The sequence below is a fragment of the Augochlora pura genome, chromosome 10 (genome assembly GCF_028453695.1).
Source record: "Augochlora pura isolate Apur16 chromosome 10, APUR_v2.2.1, whole genome shotgun sequence".
Taxonomy (NCBI): domain Eukaryota; kingdom Metazoa; phylum Arthropoda; class Insecta; order Hymenoptera; family Halictidae; genus Augochlora; species Augochlora pura.
In genome coordinates, this window is record NC_135781.1 from 33,549,988 (window position 1) to 33,567,565 (window position 17,578).

The 17,578-nt window shown below is 40.1% G+C and overlaps 1 protein-coding gene across 1 annotated transcript in view; it reads right to left on the bottom strand.

The window, feature by feature from the left end:
• The window catches only part of LOC144475538 (Kv channel-interacting protein 4), a 41,841-nt gene extending 24,553 nt beyond the window's left edge, over nt 1-17,288 (bottom strand). The window contains exons 1-4 of the mRNA XM_078191532.1: nt 17,280-17,288; nt 16,885-17,182; nt 12,480-12,809; nt 2,485-2,673 (exon numbers count right to left, since the gene is read on the bottom strand). Coding sequence (XP_078047658.1) covers nt 2,485-2,673; nt 12,480-12,809; nt 16,885-17,182; nt 17,280-17,288 — 826 coding nt within the window. The remainder of the gene's footprint in view (nt 1-2,484; nt 2,674-12,479; nt 12,810-16,884; nt 17,183-17,279) is intronic.
• Between the last annotated feature and the right edge of the window lie 290 nt (nt 17,289-17,578).

Sequence of the window (17,578 nt, forward strand, 5' to 3'; positions counted from 1 at the left end):
ATTTTCTGATAATTTCTTTTTCATAATTTTGATCATTTTGGGGTTGATTTTGCTACTTAATGTGTTAAGATTAAATTTTAATACTGTATTGCCAAAAATACTAATTAAATTGCTATGACGTTTTCTAATATTTTTTTTTCTTAAATTTTGATAATTTTCATGTTTGATTTTTTTGCTACTCAACGTATTATAATTTGGTGTCTTATTTCAGATTATTGCTATCTAAAATATTTCTCTTTTTATAATTCTTTTCTTTATCTATAATATAATAGACAGAAAACTCTGCCATATTCTTTCTTTTCGTCGAAACTAATAACCACGCGAAAAAGTGATTCGAGACGACCAATCGTTGCCTCCATTCCCCGTAAATTTTCATATATCGAAAACTGCGCAGCTTCGAGTGACGCAATTTTAAGAATTCTTTTTTTTTTTAACGCAACAAGTGAAAAGGGATCGCGCTGAAAAAATAGCGGGACCGTTTCCAACTTTTTATTTAGATAGGGAAAAATGTATTTTTTCGGTGGAAATTGAAGGGTGAAATTTTTGAGTTCGACCAACGTTATATTTTTTAAAAACGCGGCGGACGAAAGGCGAAGTTTCAAAGGAAACGATTAATCCCGCGTCAACGCAGTGCGGCGATCGCAGACGCTATACCTATACTTCGGGCAACGATTTAACCCTTTGACTACTGTTGGCGCCTATTGGCGTCCGAAACATGTCGGCTTCCCGGTACTTTAGGCGCCAACAGGCGTCCAGCTCAAATTTCGCCCGTTTATTATTAAATTTAATTATTAAATATTGCAGAAAAAAAATTACAAAATTAATATTCAAGTAATGTTAGTTTAATATAATAGAATTCAGTATTTCGAATATTTTAATACTCCTTCTCAAAAATGCATGCCTGAAAAACTTCGCCACACCCAGTAGCCAAATTCTGGCATAGCCAAAGGGTTAACTACTCCCAAAGCAACGAACACTCAGAGTCAACTATGACGAATCTCCCATCCGCGAGCAAACAGATCCCGTTGTTTGCTGTTTCACGGTATAGTCCATCACGCGCGAGTGCACGATATTTGAAATTCAAGCGCGCGCGCGCTGTTGCGCATCGAATAATGAAGCCGGGTAATGGAAAAAGTTCCACGCGCCGCGCGTAGCCGCGAACGCGAACGTTCGCAACCCTTTTGTCGGACTAGTCTTCGGGGGAGGCATCTTTCTAAAACTGAGATTCAGCCGGAGGCGAAGAACGGGGCGATCGCTCGAGAGCGAGTCGCGAATTAACGCGATCTAATTAACGCGTTGACTTTCCGCGTCGGCTATATCTCGCGAACGAATGCTCCACACCTGTCTCGGTCGCCATTCTTCCGGCGTGCTGTCTCGCGAATCGATGTCGCTCGTTTGTTCGCCGAATAGTATCCTCGTTCGCGCGAAAAGGTTAATGAATCGCTGATCCGCTAATTAGCGCCGGCCGCGCGGATCAATAGAATCGCGCGACGTGCGAAATTGTGCCGTTTGTTGTCACGGGAATATGAGATTTTTATTAATAAATAGACCGCGGATCCATTATTCTTCTGCAAAATATTTTCTTAATCATTTCATATTTTTTCCGGTAAAATTCTAGATTTCATTTGCTTTTATTTCTAAAACGAAATTTTAGTTGATTAATTTGGAATAATTTCTCGTTGGAGATTATATAATTTTTTTATTTCGTTTAAATTGCCAGCTATTTTGTTTGAATAAATTTCTTCGTATTAGAGCAAGAGAAATGCTTTTATTTAAGCGCTGCGACTTCTAATGCAAGTACCTACATTTGTCTTCGAAATTATTCTTGCTTCTACCATTTCCGTGGGAGACACTGGTAAATCTACCATTCTAGCAAACGGAACATGTTCCATAGAAGCAGACGGTGGCGATGTAATGTTACATATAAGTAACGTTTTTATTAAAAATTGTTAGCGAAACGACGGAGGTCGAAATTCACTTAAATAGAAATTAAAATATTATTTCCACCGATAGCCAAATAATAAAACAATCTATAGAATAATCCTTTCAATATATAAAAATATTATCCGTATAATATCCTAGCTTGCTATAAATATCTATTAACAATTAATTTCATTTATGGCAATACTATCTGTATTTTAAAGGAGTTGAAATTTTTTAAATAGAAATAAAAATTATAAAGAACCTATTTCCGGATTTGTTTATTGTTTAAAAGACCCGCAGTCGATTAATTACACATTAGCCACGCTTTATTTGCTTTCCTATTTTCCGGCACAGTATCGCCGATAAAGGGGGCGGCAATTAGGCGAGCACAACGCTCGGTTCCAAATTACAGTTGATTGGAAAACTTGGTGCACGAGATATTTCAATTAACGCGATCCATCAAGTACCGCGGCCTGCACACCGTGGACTCCCATGGGCGCGACATTAATTAAAAACTGCGGCAACAAGCCGCGAATATTATATGTATTATATCGTACTTACCACCTTGCGGAAAGAACTGCGAGTAGATACACTTGAAAGTTTCCTCCCTCACCACTCCCGTGGGGCATTCCGCCTTGAAGCCGCGATATATTCTTTTCAGCTCGGCCTCGGTGAATCTTGTCGCTCTACAAAGGCTTGCCAAGGAATCCGGCCGGTACCGTGGCGTTTGCTCCTCCTCGTACTCCGAATCTGCCAATTTCAAATCGACCATTCTCCTTTTAATACGACCGACCCTGCCTCCACGTATTCGTCGCCATGACGAAAATTCGCCATTTTGCGAACTTTCGCTCTAATAGCGAAATGACGAAAATTCGTAATTTCTATGTCAGAGAAAATAATTCATTTTTGCACCTTTTTATTCTAATTAAATTGTAATTTTTATTAGACAGAGATTATTTTAATCAAAGATGGTATATAATTGTTACTATTACTGAAGAATATATAATTTTTAACAAGTTACCGGACGAATATGTGTTAAATATGTACTTTCGTGCACAATCGATAGAAACATTTATAGACGATGAACATTGACAGGCGGAAATTAACTGGAACACATGCAGAATTCTAACGCAAAATTAAATTTATATTGTAAACTGATTTGTTACGATTTCCTTTAATTTTACGTTATATTATTTATATAATACTACTGCTAAAGCGCTATCTTTGTACAATTTTATAATTTTATAATTTCTAATTTTATAATTTTCAATTTTTTATCTAGAAATTATAATGTATAGAAATATACATTAGAATCGATAGATGCAGCAAATTATTAATTCTCTTATTTATTTAAATTAAATAAATATAGCGCTGCAGAAGAAAAAGCTGGCATTTAAAAATATATATCTTATCCTCTGTACTACACTGTAGCATGCCGCGCATCTCGAAGAGCGCACTCGGTTTCAGGAAGTTTCCCAGTCCGCGAACGGAATTACGTTGCAGCGAACGGATTTTCCTCGCGATAACTAATGCAACGATATATCTTGGTTTTCATTTACGGGAATTCCTGTATCGCTCGCATGAGCGGAATACGGTGTACACGATGTGTGCCGCGCACGTCGTAAACCCTCTGGCTGTCTAAGCTTGACTCGCGGCTAAATCGGGCTTCTCTCCGGCCTCTCCCCGCCACTTTCATTGTCAAGGAAATCAGGATGCTAAAGCACGACCCGACTTGCTCTGCTGCCTCCTGCGTCGAATGCGACTCACCTCGGTCGCCCCCTCTGTCTTTCAACCCCCAACGTTTGATCGTTGTTCCGTTTGAATTCGTGGAAATCGTTTCGCGGATCGGAAACGGTTCGAAGCCTTCGAAATATCGAAGGGATATTGTCGGACCCTTTAATGCACTCTCCGCCTTGCTATCGCCCGCGTTCCCCAAGATTGTGCTGCCCGAGAAACTAGGTTGACGGGCCGCCTCGATTTTGGACACGTTCGCCGGCCATTTTACTTCTGCAGATATTATCATCGATCGACCCGATCGCGACTATAACTATCTCTCATTACTATCTTTTGTTTCGTCGGTCCATTTGCCAAGATTATGACAAGCTTATTTTTGCCATTTTTGTTTACTATATTTTCGAGTAATATTATATTATATATTATATCAAATATCTAGATATGTATATATTTATATTTATATATTTATAGTTCATATATTATATATATTATATGTACTATACGTACTACATCATATAATACACATTATATTATACTTACATTAAGAGAATACTCAGCTTGTTTTATCATAATTTGCATATTATAAAATATAGCGTCTCTATAAATATTAATATTTTACAATATGCAAATTTCGTTCTCCGTAAACAATGCGAAAAATAGAAATAGCTACCAGCGATTTCCCGGCGTTGAAATTGTCAGAAATAGTTTCAGTTTTCGCTAAAAGAATGGATTTTTGATTAGGTGAAGCAGCGTCCGCAGTTTCATATCTCAGTTTCGTGGAAAGTATGAGAAAATACCGCGTAAATTTCTTCCACGAACATTGTTCACGGCGCACTACCGCGATACTGATTTACACTAGCAATATTTACGAAACATAGTCCCATCTAAGCTGTCCGAAATGTTATCTATGTTATATACACCGCCGCGTCTGATCCTACACGATACATTACTACTGGCTCGGATGGTAGTACACTGTATAATCGTACCGTTACAATGGATCGCACTCCCGATATGAAACGATTGCGCGCGAATTAATGCGCGCAATATTTTCTAAACACGTGCCGCCGCTATCGGTCATTCGAATAGCTAATTTGTTTTTGAATATTTTAGACTGAATATATAATAAGATTTATCGTCTGCAGGACTCGAAATTTCCTATCACAATATTAGCACATTAACACGCGTTATTAGAAATAATAACAAATATAATAACAATAATCATAATAATAATATACGTAGTATAATAAGTTATTTATTCTTCTCAAGACACAGAAAGGTTATTTATGCCAGGGTTGGTGTTCAAATGAAAATTGTTCCAGTGCACTTTATCAAATTTCCTCCAACTATTTTCACCAGTAAAATAAATTCTATTCCAACCGGGTCCCGATCCCAACGGCTCGTTTACAAAATTCAATAAGACAGTTTATCCTCCAAATGACACCCGGCCCGAAACTAAACGCGGCGTTTCATCTAATTCGCGTCGAATAAATTGCGCAATCAATGACGTGTCGAACGCAGCGTCACAAGGATTCGCCCGTTCATTTGTAGGCATCCAAAGGACAATTAGCTTTGCTTGGTTAAACAGTTAGCGGATCAAAAGCGCTCACAGTTAAATCGTTCATTAAAAGTTGTAATGGAATCGAGACGTCGCCCTCCCCCCCATCCCGGAACAATGTTGCACAAGTTTGGCGCAACGTGGAATAATCTTTTTCCGTCGGATCCGTGCTGGCATAAATTGTTCCGCGGTTCCAAAGAGAAAAATCGAAAAGCGGTTATATCTCGGTCGACGGATTTCGTTCCGGTTAGAGAAATGCATCGTTCTCGATTCGGGGGTGGAGAAAGTATCGCGAAAAAATGTGCGATCGTAATTGAAATTCGTATCGAGCACGGAGAATATTCCGACCGGCAAAGATTTTGATTCGAGAGAGAAAGAGAAAGAGAGAGAGAGAGAGAGAGGGATTCATTGCAATCTACGTTATGACGCACGCGGTCTATCAAGTCAGGCGGGTCCCGCCCCTCCCCACCTCCCGCGCAGAAAATTCACGGAGGAAGAACTAACCTAGTTTACGGATCGGCCAATTTCGTATTTTCAGCTAACTGGGTTAATGTTGTTGTTCCGAAATTTTAGGGACAGCTCCTGCGCGTATTTGTTTTACATCGCGGTTTAATGAAATGTAGAAACGTTCTACGCCGCGGGGGGGATCAGCGTCGAGCGAATTTGCTGTTCGATGCCGGGCAGAAATTTATAATTCGAGAGGACCGAGTCGGCCGCCGTTTGTTGCAAAATTTAGATACTTGAAAGTCTCGTGTTTTAGTCAGAGATATTGGTAGGATTTTCCGTGTTGTATATTCTAAAAAACAAAAATAAATATATCCTCGTTTCATTTATTCTATATTTATAAAAATCATACTTATCTAACAAAAATATTGATTTATTAAAAAATTATCATTCAATCGAATAATTATTTCACTCGCAGCAGTCGACACGCAATTTCACACGTCCGAGAAAATATTCAGACGCGCCGCCAATAATGATAGCTCGTCCGGCCGTCGGGCGCAATAAATTAAATCCGGCGCGCGTCGAAATGTAATTCCATCGAAAACGCTAACAGGATAAGTGGGAAGTTTAAATCTCGATAATTCACGGCGACAGACTCTGCAACTCTTTTTTTCTCGCTGGTTGTTCGGTACAAAAGAAGCGCCCGGCCGCGCAGGTGCTCGTCGACTTGTTCGGACGGTGTTCTCCACCGCGCGACCGATAAACGTGGAAAAAACAAAGGAATCAGGGTACACGCTTCTCTTATGCAATTCGAACGGTTTTTTTTTTCGAGAGAATCGCTCATATTTCCAGTCGCGTCAATGAACTCTGAGGAGCCGCCGCTTCAACGGATCCCCTCGAAAGATTCGTTCCACCGCGTCCTCCGATATTCGGTCTTTGTTCCTGCCCCGCGCATATCCGATATCGTTCGTCGCCTATCTATACATGCACCTACAACCATGCATCTACGCGTTGCATATGCACACCCGGGCGGTTATCCGTGCGCTGAAAAATTCAGTAAGTTTGTTAATCCGAGCGATTCGTAACGCCGCCGGCCGTGAGTAGCGTTCGCAGGAACGATTGCGAGATTACGCGGTTATGTGCGACTTCGATGGTCGGTTTTTAGCTGGCGTGGTACGGAGCGAATCCGAATTTGTCGAAAGCCGTATTATTTTAATCTGCCCGGAGAATCCCTCGTTTTATTGTCCGACGAGCTTGCGTAATAATTGGATAGCGGATCTTTGTGGAAATGGGAGTCTTCGTACGTCGGTTTGTTGAAACAGAGCGACGATTTTCGAACAGCATACTATACATCGATTACATCGTTCTTTATGTTTCAGCGGACAATGTTTTGCAGAATTTGTATTGTTTAAATACTCCGTGTTCCACAATTCTCGTTCTTTATCTAATCTTTGCGGAGCAGATAAAGCGTTTGTTTAGATAACAGAGGTTACTCTATAGTGTCTTAAATTAACGAAATTCTAAAGTAAATTTCCCTAACTTTTTAATATTTATTTTTATCGATAAAAGATTGTGCTATTATAGCATTATGTTGTTAGCATTACATTTGGAATTGTTAACATTGTATTTGGTATATAGAAGCGATTTTCTCGAAAACTTCTCCTCTTTCTTGTGCATTGAATATACATTTTGCCCGCCGCAGTTTAAAGTAATTTCTGGCTGATAAAGTGCCATAATATTATTCATGCAGCGAGCGTAAAACATGAAATTTGTGTCCCCCTATTGTTCGAACATTTGGTCCGGGTTAATGATACCGATAATACGAGTTCACCTGTAATAATACCGTGCACGAGCTTGTGCAGCATACTGCGGTGTCGAAAGTAATTCCTTTGCCGATAAAATAACGATTGCGGCGTTAAATTCGCATTTAATCGAGTCTCGCGTAGTTATTTAGCTTCTTATTTTAGGTTAATAAAGCCGTAGAGTAAATAGGGTGTGGCAAAAGTTGCTATGAGGTTATTTGTAGAAACTTTTTCCTTAGCGCAAAAGCAATCCGTGGCTTTGTTTACGAGATATTAATGAAAAACGGTGGCCAATCAGAGACGAGATCTACCAGCGCGCGGAGGGGCGGAGTCAACGGAGGAACTGTGCTTTGTCTTTGACTCTGCCCCGCCTTGCGCTAGTGGATCTCGCCTCTCATTGGTCACTGTTTTTCCTTAATAACTCGTAAACAAAGCCACAAATTAAATTATCGCTGAGGAAAAATTTACTCAAAATAATCTCAGTAATCTCTCAATTCAAATCAAAATTCTCCACTGCGAGTGAATTTTGAGACACCCTGTACACGACGGTCACTTTTAACTTTTCTCTGTTATTGTTAATACCACGGATATATATATCAATCAGACTACCGTTAATTAATTCAACGAATCGGACACTTAAACGTTCCGAGGGCCGCGCGATCGTAGGATATAAAAAGGAAAGCACAGCTCGGTCATTATTACGCACACTTGCACGTTCGAATGAATCTGCGAGCGCTGCGGAGGCTATTGTCAGGTTGTTTCGATGGGTATCGACGCGGGGGCTTTTATTCGCTTCGACTAAACGAGGCGTTGAATTGCAGCCCGGAAAACGCTTCCAGTATTCAGATGCCTTCCGTGCGGGCGCCGCGGAGCGCGCGCCGGTTCCGCGTGCAATACCAAAGAAATTTATCGTCGCCTCTACTTTCAATAGAAAATACTCATTTGCCTTTTGTAACGTTGCCTCTCTACCCTTATTCGCCGGCGTTCTTTCGCGAGCGTTTCGCGCAGACTGATCGCGGTCTAATCATCTCGCTCGTCACACGAGATAGTTATGCGGTTACGAATAATTTTTTATTTTGCGTATAATTAACGCAGAATTTAGTGTAGCTGGTAAAAATTCATTTTATACTTTGAGATTGCAATACTTTTGTATTTGTACTTTTTGTGACTATATTCAATGGTTTTAAATTGTTTAAAAAATTGTTTCAATATAGTAATTATTTCATTGATAATTCGAGAATTAATTCAGCTTTTTCTGACATTGTCATTGTACAGAAAATTAAAGATTTTGGTCCTGGTATATAAATTGTTATAAAATTGTGATTGCAAAGAATTTTACAGGGAATAATTCACTTTTCAATTCGAATTTAAATTATAATTAGATTTTATGCATTTATCACTTAACTTCAGATAATAAAGTGATTAAAATTTATCGACGACCGAACTGAAGGCGAAGTCGTGGGCGTTTCGATAGCACCCACGAATTAGTTTGCCCGTCACCGATACGTTTGTTGTTGCCGTGCGCTTCCGAGCGTTTTTGCATATTTTTCTCGTAAATGCGTTCGAGGAAATGCAGTGGGGTTCGGATGATATATATATATATCGTTTATATGAATTTTCATGACGCGCGCCCGGGAATCCAAGTCTCCAGCGTCGGCGGATAAGTCATTCCATTACTGGTTAACCACCAGAGGATTGCATAAATAAGTGGTGTGTTCAACAAATGCACGGCCACGCGATGCAATGGCTCCGACGATTACGAAGGCGATGGTACGAATCTTTGAACAGCTGTGTAATTTGTGGCCCAGCCGGATCTCGTGCTGCACTTTATCCGGGATCATTTCTCAACCTTTTAACCCTTTGCATTTATGATATCTTTTGAAAGTGCGTTGATTAGCACATTTTCGTTCTTAATAATTTTTTTTATTGATCTCGATGACAGAAGATTCAAATTTTTTATTTCGATTTAGAAGTGACACTTTTTATTTTTCTAGTGACTGGTTAATAATGTATAGTGATAATGTATAGATAATATATATATAATAAAGATAATATATAGGGATGAAATATAATAGTAATATAAAAATAAATATTAATATTTACTATATATTAATATACTATAAAATACTATTGTACACTCAATATTGTACTATACATTATACGTTAAATACCATAAAATACTAAACATACTATACATAAATCCAAATACATTATTATTGCAAGCTCAGGTGAGCACAATTTATTAAAAAGAAAAAGAATTTCTCTGCAGTCATATTTATCAAATAACCGAGGAAATATTCGAGTCTGTCTCTCTATCACGGAGCAAAGGGTTAAACTGACCGGGAGCAGAGTGCTCATCTACGTAAACTGTTTCCACTTACACGGCATTAACACTGAGAACTGTATCGGCGGAAACGAGAGACAGCTTCCGGCCGGGAGGAACTTTCCTAACCAGAAAACTTCGACATCTTCCGGGGAGTTTGTAAGCTCGTCGAAAACTTGCATGAAAGTATCGGGCGATCTCTCTCTTTTTTCTTCGGTCGTTATTTTACTTCCGCGCCGTGGAATCGCGGCTTGAACACCAACGTGTTTGTATATTCTTCAGTGTTTCGGAAAGTATGGAAGTTACTTTGCGAATGCGCATGTTTTACCTGCGGCAGCCGGCTTTCGCCGTAATTTCGCTGAAACTTCGCGAAAATGTAATTCCTATCTTTTTGAAGAGTCACTTAGTTTTATGTTGAGTCACTTAGAGTCACTTAGAGTCAGTTAGAGTCACTTAGAGTCACTTAGAGTCACTTAGAGTCATGTAGAGTCACGTAGAGTCATGTAGAGTCACGTAGAGTCACGTAGAGTCACATAGAGTCACGTAGAATTACGTAGAGTACTATAGAGTCACTTAGAGTCTCTAGAGATAACTCTAGAGTTACTTAGAGTTACTTAGAGTCACCAGATACTGCGAGACGACAGTTCGTTCTATGCCAATTGCGGACAACCCTTCGAACGAACTTTCTTAGTCGATCGGGGAGCATGCCGAGAGGAAAAAGCGCAAGGATCTGGTAACCCGAAATGGCAACCGATGCTCACGAGACTCGCACGTTCCAAGAAAACGTGTGGCCTCCCCGGTGCGATTTAGTTCGAGGATGCTATAGAAGTGCATGCAACGAATTGGCATGCAACTTTGGAAAAGCGTGCATCCGATCCGGCGTTTATACCACTTGATTTGCGAACCCGAATTTATCCGCCAGCATTTATACGTTCACATTTAGCCAGGGAAGCGCGCGCGATTCGGCCTCTCTCTACCCTTTCTGCTCTAATGCCGCGCGAGCACCAGAGTAGATTAGTACGTATTAAACCTTTTAGACGAGAGTGATCCGACGCCGCGCAAAGCAGTGAACACAATCATCGATTCACAAATTAAAATAAGCAGAGATCGCTGTACATTTGACGGAACTTGAATTTATGCGAATATAATTTATTTATTTATTAATGATGGATTAAGGCATTCGGGGTATATGTAATAGGTTCGACGAATTGTGCTATAGCAATATTTTTAAATTTTTCTATTGTCTTTATGTAGTCTGTTCTTTCTAGTAATTCTTAACATAAATGCATCAATTTTACAATCTATTGATAAATTATTGAGATTCCATTAGATTGTAAAATATACGCCATATTCGATTTAGAAGCATTGTTCGACTCTCTTAAAAACGACGACTCGTATTATTTTCATCAAAATTTGACGAGCTCGTATATTTTACCAATATTTAGTAATTCACCAAAGAAATGATTACAGTGGAATTTCTTGAATATTGAACGCACCGCGATTTCTTGAATATCATGCAGCGAGATGCTCGCAGCCAATAAACCCGTTAATTCGTAGCGAACTGTAACGATACACGCATAACATCGATCTCTGCCGCGCCAATCATGCCAAAGTAGAGTTTCACATAACGAGATGGTTTCTACGCTAAATGGGTAATTAGGTAAAAGGGTTCTCTATGTTAAGCTTCGGAATCCTCGTAAAATCGGTCGTGATTGCAGAGAGAGAGAGAGGGAGAATGGAAACGTTCGCGGAGCTATGTGTACGCGCGCAACTACCATTCGATTCGTATGAAATATCAATCGTTCGCGACAATGGTTCTTCTAATTGAAACAATGTCTACGTCCAGGATCGATTCACGATTTCTTCTTCGTTATGTAGTTCCCTACGTACGAACAAACAACGTCGGGGTGCACTCAAAATCAGATTAGTTCGCACAAAACAGGAACCTCGAACCCCGGTCCTACGACCCGGCAACTCGATAATAAAGTTAGCGCGTCGTATCGACGCGGGGTTGCCACGCGCCACCCCCGCGACGCAAAGTTTAAATCGGTCTTGGTCGCGCTTCCATATTTTGCGGTCCCTTTCGAGGATCGCGTCATCGAAACTTATGATTTCACTGGCAACCAGTAATATACAGTAATTACGTTTCGATGAAACTTCCTGGTACATGAAGACATATTCTACAAAATGTTTTGATAATTATTTTACAGATAAGAGAAAATATTAGACGATGCTAACGAAGCTTGTATACCCCTTTAATTATTGGAAATATTCAGCTTAAATTTTATTTTTGTAAAATCAAATGTTATTTTTAAAAAATTAAATTTTATTTTTAGTTTCGAATCCTTTTCCTAAACTCTAAATAAATTTCTTCGAACTCTAAATAACAAAGTATCATTACCATTAGTATAATACAATAGCTTTCAGTGTTCCTTTTAATTATTTTAATATATTCGCGGTAATATAATAATCTTTAATTCTCTGAATCTGTTTGCAATTAATTACCGTTGCAATTAAGCGTAATAAATCGGCAGTCGAACGATTGCGATCGAAATAAAAGAGCTAATCGTTGCGAGGGTGGAAGACAATGGCAAGGGTGGAAAAATCGCGAGTTTTTGCTGGGAAGTCGGCGCACCCTGATCGGATTTATGACGGTGAATGCACCCCGGCGCTTTACGACGACCAACAGGTACAATACCTAAAGCGAATTTCACACCGGTCCAAGCCTGCCGCACGTAGTTGATCAGCCTCCTGTAGAGCGGCCTCGGCGGCCTCTTCGTCGCGGTTCCCTCCTCCTCGTCCCCCTGTATGTCGTTGTCCAGGGCGCCCGGCGGCGGTCCGACCCCGGTCAGCGTGCCCACCTGGTTCCTCTCGCCGAGGATGTTCACGACCTCACGTAGTTCAGGCGCTACGCCCTGCAGTCCTGGAGCGTAATTCGCGGGGGCGACGCCTGAACCGAGTAGGTTCACGCCGCCCCCGCGACCTCTGCCATGGCCCCGGCTGCCGCGACCCCAGGCGGTCCCGCTACCTTCACAATTTCGTGCCGAATTACGCTCGAACCAGCCGCCGCTATCCCCGTTTAAACACCTTATCTTTCTAGGATGGCGTGTAACTTTTCAGTCGCGGGCATACGATCCACGTTCGTTAACCCTTTGTGGTCTTATTATTAAGTTTATACATAGCTGACGTAGTAATATATAATATTCAGAATTAATTAGGAGAAATAAAGTTTATTAATTCTTCTTCAAAGTTTAGATATGTGTAACACAGTACTATATTTTAATTTTATGGAAAAATATAAAAGATGGAAAGAGTAAATAAATAGCTTTGGTGGCTGAAAATAGATATACGACCGCAAAGGGTTAACTTTCTTAACATTCCTAGACTGCGGATTCTGTGCAAATTTTACTGAAATTATTTCAATTATTTAGGAATGAAACGTCTAATAAATTATTGTAATTATTATGGTGACGATTTTTATCTCGCATAAAAATCCGCAGTCTGCTTATTGCACTATAGTTTCTCGTAGCTAAAAGATTTCTGCGTTACAATTTTTCAATCTTCTATTTTCCATTGCATTTCAATCTTCTATTTTCCATTTCATTTCAATCTTCTATTTTTTATTTCATTTCAATCTTCTATTTTTCATCTCACAAATTTGCTACTATCCAATGTTGAACTCATGATCGTTTTATATACTAACTAATTAGCCTCGCGTGTTGTGCACCTTTTGACGAGGCTCGAAACTATCGGGGCTACGTGGGGTTGAATTTTTGGTACGCGATCGAGCACTTTGAATATCTCAGACTTTTGCGATGGTAGGATCAAAATTGGTTCGACGCCAAGAATTATGACAAACGAACCACTTCTTCGATACTCGTACTTTTAGAGATTCCAAGGTTGCCGATGTTTTTTAATCGGATGTGTTCGAAGTTTATAATAGCTTGGGTCAAGAACGAATTACTGGAGAAAGGGTTATTCCACACTACAATTAAGAAACCCTGGTAAAGTGACAGATTTTAAATTATTAAAGATCGTATTGTTGCAACCTCGACGCTACTCAGCATATGGATCGATATAATAATTAATACTTACAGTGCATCGGTTAATAAGATAAAAATAATTGTTCCAACCTATTTCCAAATGTTTTATAATTGATGCACAATGTTACTTTATTTTACAATATCGTTCAATATTATTTTTTCTAAAAAATGTTCTATAATGTTAAGATTTCAAATTTAGAGAACTTCTTTGAAGGGTTCTTTCTACACAGAAAAACGAATCGATTATATTTTTGCAAAATTTAATTTTGCACACTAAAAACGACTTCCCGGAGCAGGGCGCGACGATGCTCGACCGATGCAAAAGTTCCTCCGCCAGCGTGCACATAGGACAGTTTCCGTGGGGACTACTTTATTCTTCGCAAACTAATTTGATTCTTAACGAGGGGTCTTCAGATTGTGACCCAGATATAGTTGTTCCGCGTTATAAATATAGTATCACTTTCATCTATATTATTATCGCTACGGCACTTGTTGACCGAAATGCACTCTCTCGGGCTGGGTCGTGAGAAACGAGGTTGCGCCCCCCGCGTCGTCTTCCGACGGTACGCATTACCCGTCGCCGCCGATAGTTTTACGACGCGTGTCGGACTGCCGATAAATTCGTGGAACGTTCGCATAATTCGTGCCGGATACGTAATACGCCGCGGCGCGCGCGAACCGGCGAGACCGGTTTTGTAATAAACTCGGAATAATTCGCGGCGGGTAGTTACAGACGTAAATTATGCAGCCGATTGATCGTAATGGGACAGCCTCGTTTGTACATTAAATGAGCAGTAATTGGACGAGGAATTTAACCGTACCAAATAGTACACTGATATCTGTTTTTGAGGAGTAACGATGACAGGGACAGCGTATTGGCCGGATCGTTCCGTTACGTTGCGTTAATCAATTTTCTAATTTGCCGGCGCACGCGAAATTATATGCGCGGCCGAACGGCGCGCGCCCGGATGAAAAACGGCGATATTCGGATAATTTTCTGGCCCGCAGCCAAATTCGAGAAGGTGAAATATTTTGGATTTGTTAATTGGAGTTTGGAAGATCCGTGTACAATATTTTTAGTTTGTTCTTTCTAGTTTTAGGTTGTTCTCTCTATTTTTAGGTTATTCTATCTATTTTTAGGTTATCCGTTCTTTTTGTAGTTTCGTATGTCTATTTGTAATTTATTCTGTCTATTTTTAGTTTATTCTGTCTATTTGTAATTTATTTTCTCTATTTTTAGGTTACTCTATCTATTTTTAGTTTAGTCTGTCTATTTTTAGTGGAGCAGCTAATCTAATAATGCTGACAATTCACGCAGTGTTCTAATATTAGTAAATCATTTGTTGAGAGACTGGCAACACTGCTTTGAGACATCAATGTTCTCTGATTATTCTTGGAAACAGCAGTCTCCTTAAGATTTCTCCACTCCAATTTTTGCCAAGAGTTTCCTACAGACACTCCACTAATGATCTGCCACGGATCTTTCACGTTTTCAAAGTTTTATTACTCTCGTCTGCTTTATGGAAATATTGAAATATTGTACACTGATTTTTAATGATGGAATAGTTGAATTCTTACTAAATGATTCAATAATTAAGTGAACAATTAAATAATGAAATGTTTGATTAAATAATTAAACGAATGAACAACTTATTAAATGAATTATTTAATAATTGAACGAATGACAAAATTATTAAATGATTGATTAAATAATTGAACGAACAACCAAATTATTAAATGACCGACTAAATAATTAAATGAATGATTAAATCGTTACATAGATGATTAAATAAACAATCCAAACGATAATAATTTAAAAAATTCCATTCCAAGAATAAGCACATTTTCTAAAATTATCAAGCAAATATTAATGGTCCACCTTCTCGAATTCTTTCCTTACCTAACCTCAAAATTTGATATTCTAATTTCGTCGCGCACGTCGTTGGTTTTCCTGCCGGCTCGCGACGCCATCGTTTAAAATTGGCTAATAAGGAATTATTAGGGGTCGCGGCGCCCTTCGGCCGGGTTAATTACGATCAACGGTGTTCCGTAGAAATGTCTGATATGGATGTAATATAGAGATTGACCAGGATGACCCAGATATCCCATGGCATGGAATAAGATATATAGGACCCGCCAATCCGAGCGCGGCTCGCGGCAATAGACGCGAATACTGTAACCAACATGGCCGGCGACCAACAACAACTGCAACAACGGATCGCGTCTCTCATTCTCCCCCGTGCATTTCGGCCGTGGTCCTACACTCTAGCTCTCTTTCTTCATCATTATTACTATTCGAACACATAAAAAACGTAACCTGAACTATGTTTAGAAAAATACATGAAAGGTATTTTCTTACGTTCGTATTTCCGCATTCACACGGTTTTCGTATCGAGAGAGAGAAAGATCTCGACGGGTACACGTAGAATTCGAAAAACAAGCCCGAACGAGAGATCTTATGATAGGCAATGATCGATGAGCAGAGCTTTTTACTAAATTTCGTGTCTGAAAATATGCGAAGGACGTTTTCATTCGAATAATAATCCACCGATTACGTCGGAGTCGATCGCGACACGCGCTAAGAGCGATAGAAACGCGGCGACAACTGTGCGACAACGTTCTAAGCTCGACGAACAGAGACAATTGTAATTTTCAATAGAACCGGATTCGATCGTTCGGTTGTACCCCGCGAACGGGGAGAGCGTATCCCTCGATTATATTCGGCGAAATTAATCGCGTTTGCATATTCAAATGGATCGTAGCCTGGCCGACGCACGATTTGGATAACAACGAAGTAAATAATCGAGTTGGTTAGGGCGGTGAGTTGGTTAGCTGGTTGGTTGGATAGTTGGTCGGTAAGTCGGTTAGTTTAGTTAATTAATAAGTAAGCGAGTTGGTTAGTCAGTCCGTTAGTTAGTTCGTTAGTTGGTTACTTAATTGATTGATTAGTCAGAGGGGATTAGATTAGGGGAGGGTTGGCGCGCGCGCGCGAGCGGTGATTATTGTTCGAATAAAAAAGGCCTGCTCTACTACTGTCACTTTTGCGGTTGAAGAAGATACCTTGACGCTTTTTATAGGAGGGTAGCCCCACCACAGGCCTACAACCCCCCGCACTCCCGGCAACAGAGGAACTGATGGTGGCGAGGCAGGGGGCCTCCCGACCACCACCCCCACGACGTTCCAAGTCACGGCGTCTGCACCCACCTCCACCCCCACCGCCACCGCCACCCCCGGCGGACAACACCACGGCGGCCCCAGGGGTACGTTCACGCGCCCCGTTCCCGCGCGGAGCTCCTACTCCTCGAGGGGGGCCCCGCGAGACACCTGATTCGGCTGGCGCAGTCCTCTTCCGAGTCTCCTGCAATCCATTTTTCAATATCTTTCTTGTGGCTCGCTCAAACCCCTTCCTCTGCCGCGTTTCATTTCTTTTCAATCGAATACACCCCTTTGCAAACAAAATTCATTTTCCTTTTCGAAATGATTTTCCCATTATTATACGTCATGGTAATACTTTTCGCAAGTCTTATTCACCTTTTGGCAAATTTAATTCACTCATTTGGAATTGTTTTTGAATTTAATTTTTTCGGCTAATTTTAAAAATTCATTATCATTTTATGAGTAATTGTTGGAGATTTGTAGGGCTTAATTATTTCTAAGGAATAGTAAACGAATGGTAGGTGGTCAGTTTTGACCGTGGAAGGGGTAAGTTTATTTATAATATTTATAACAGTTGGGAGGTTGAGGGAACAATGTA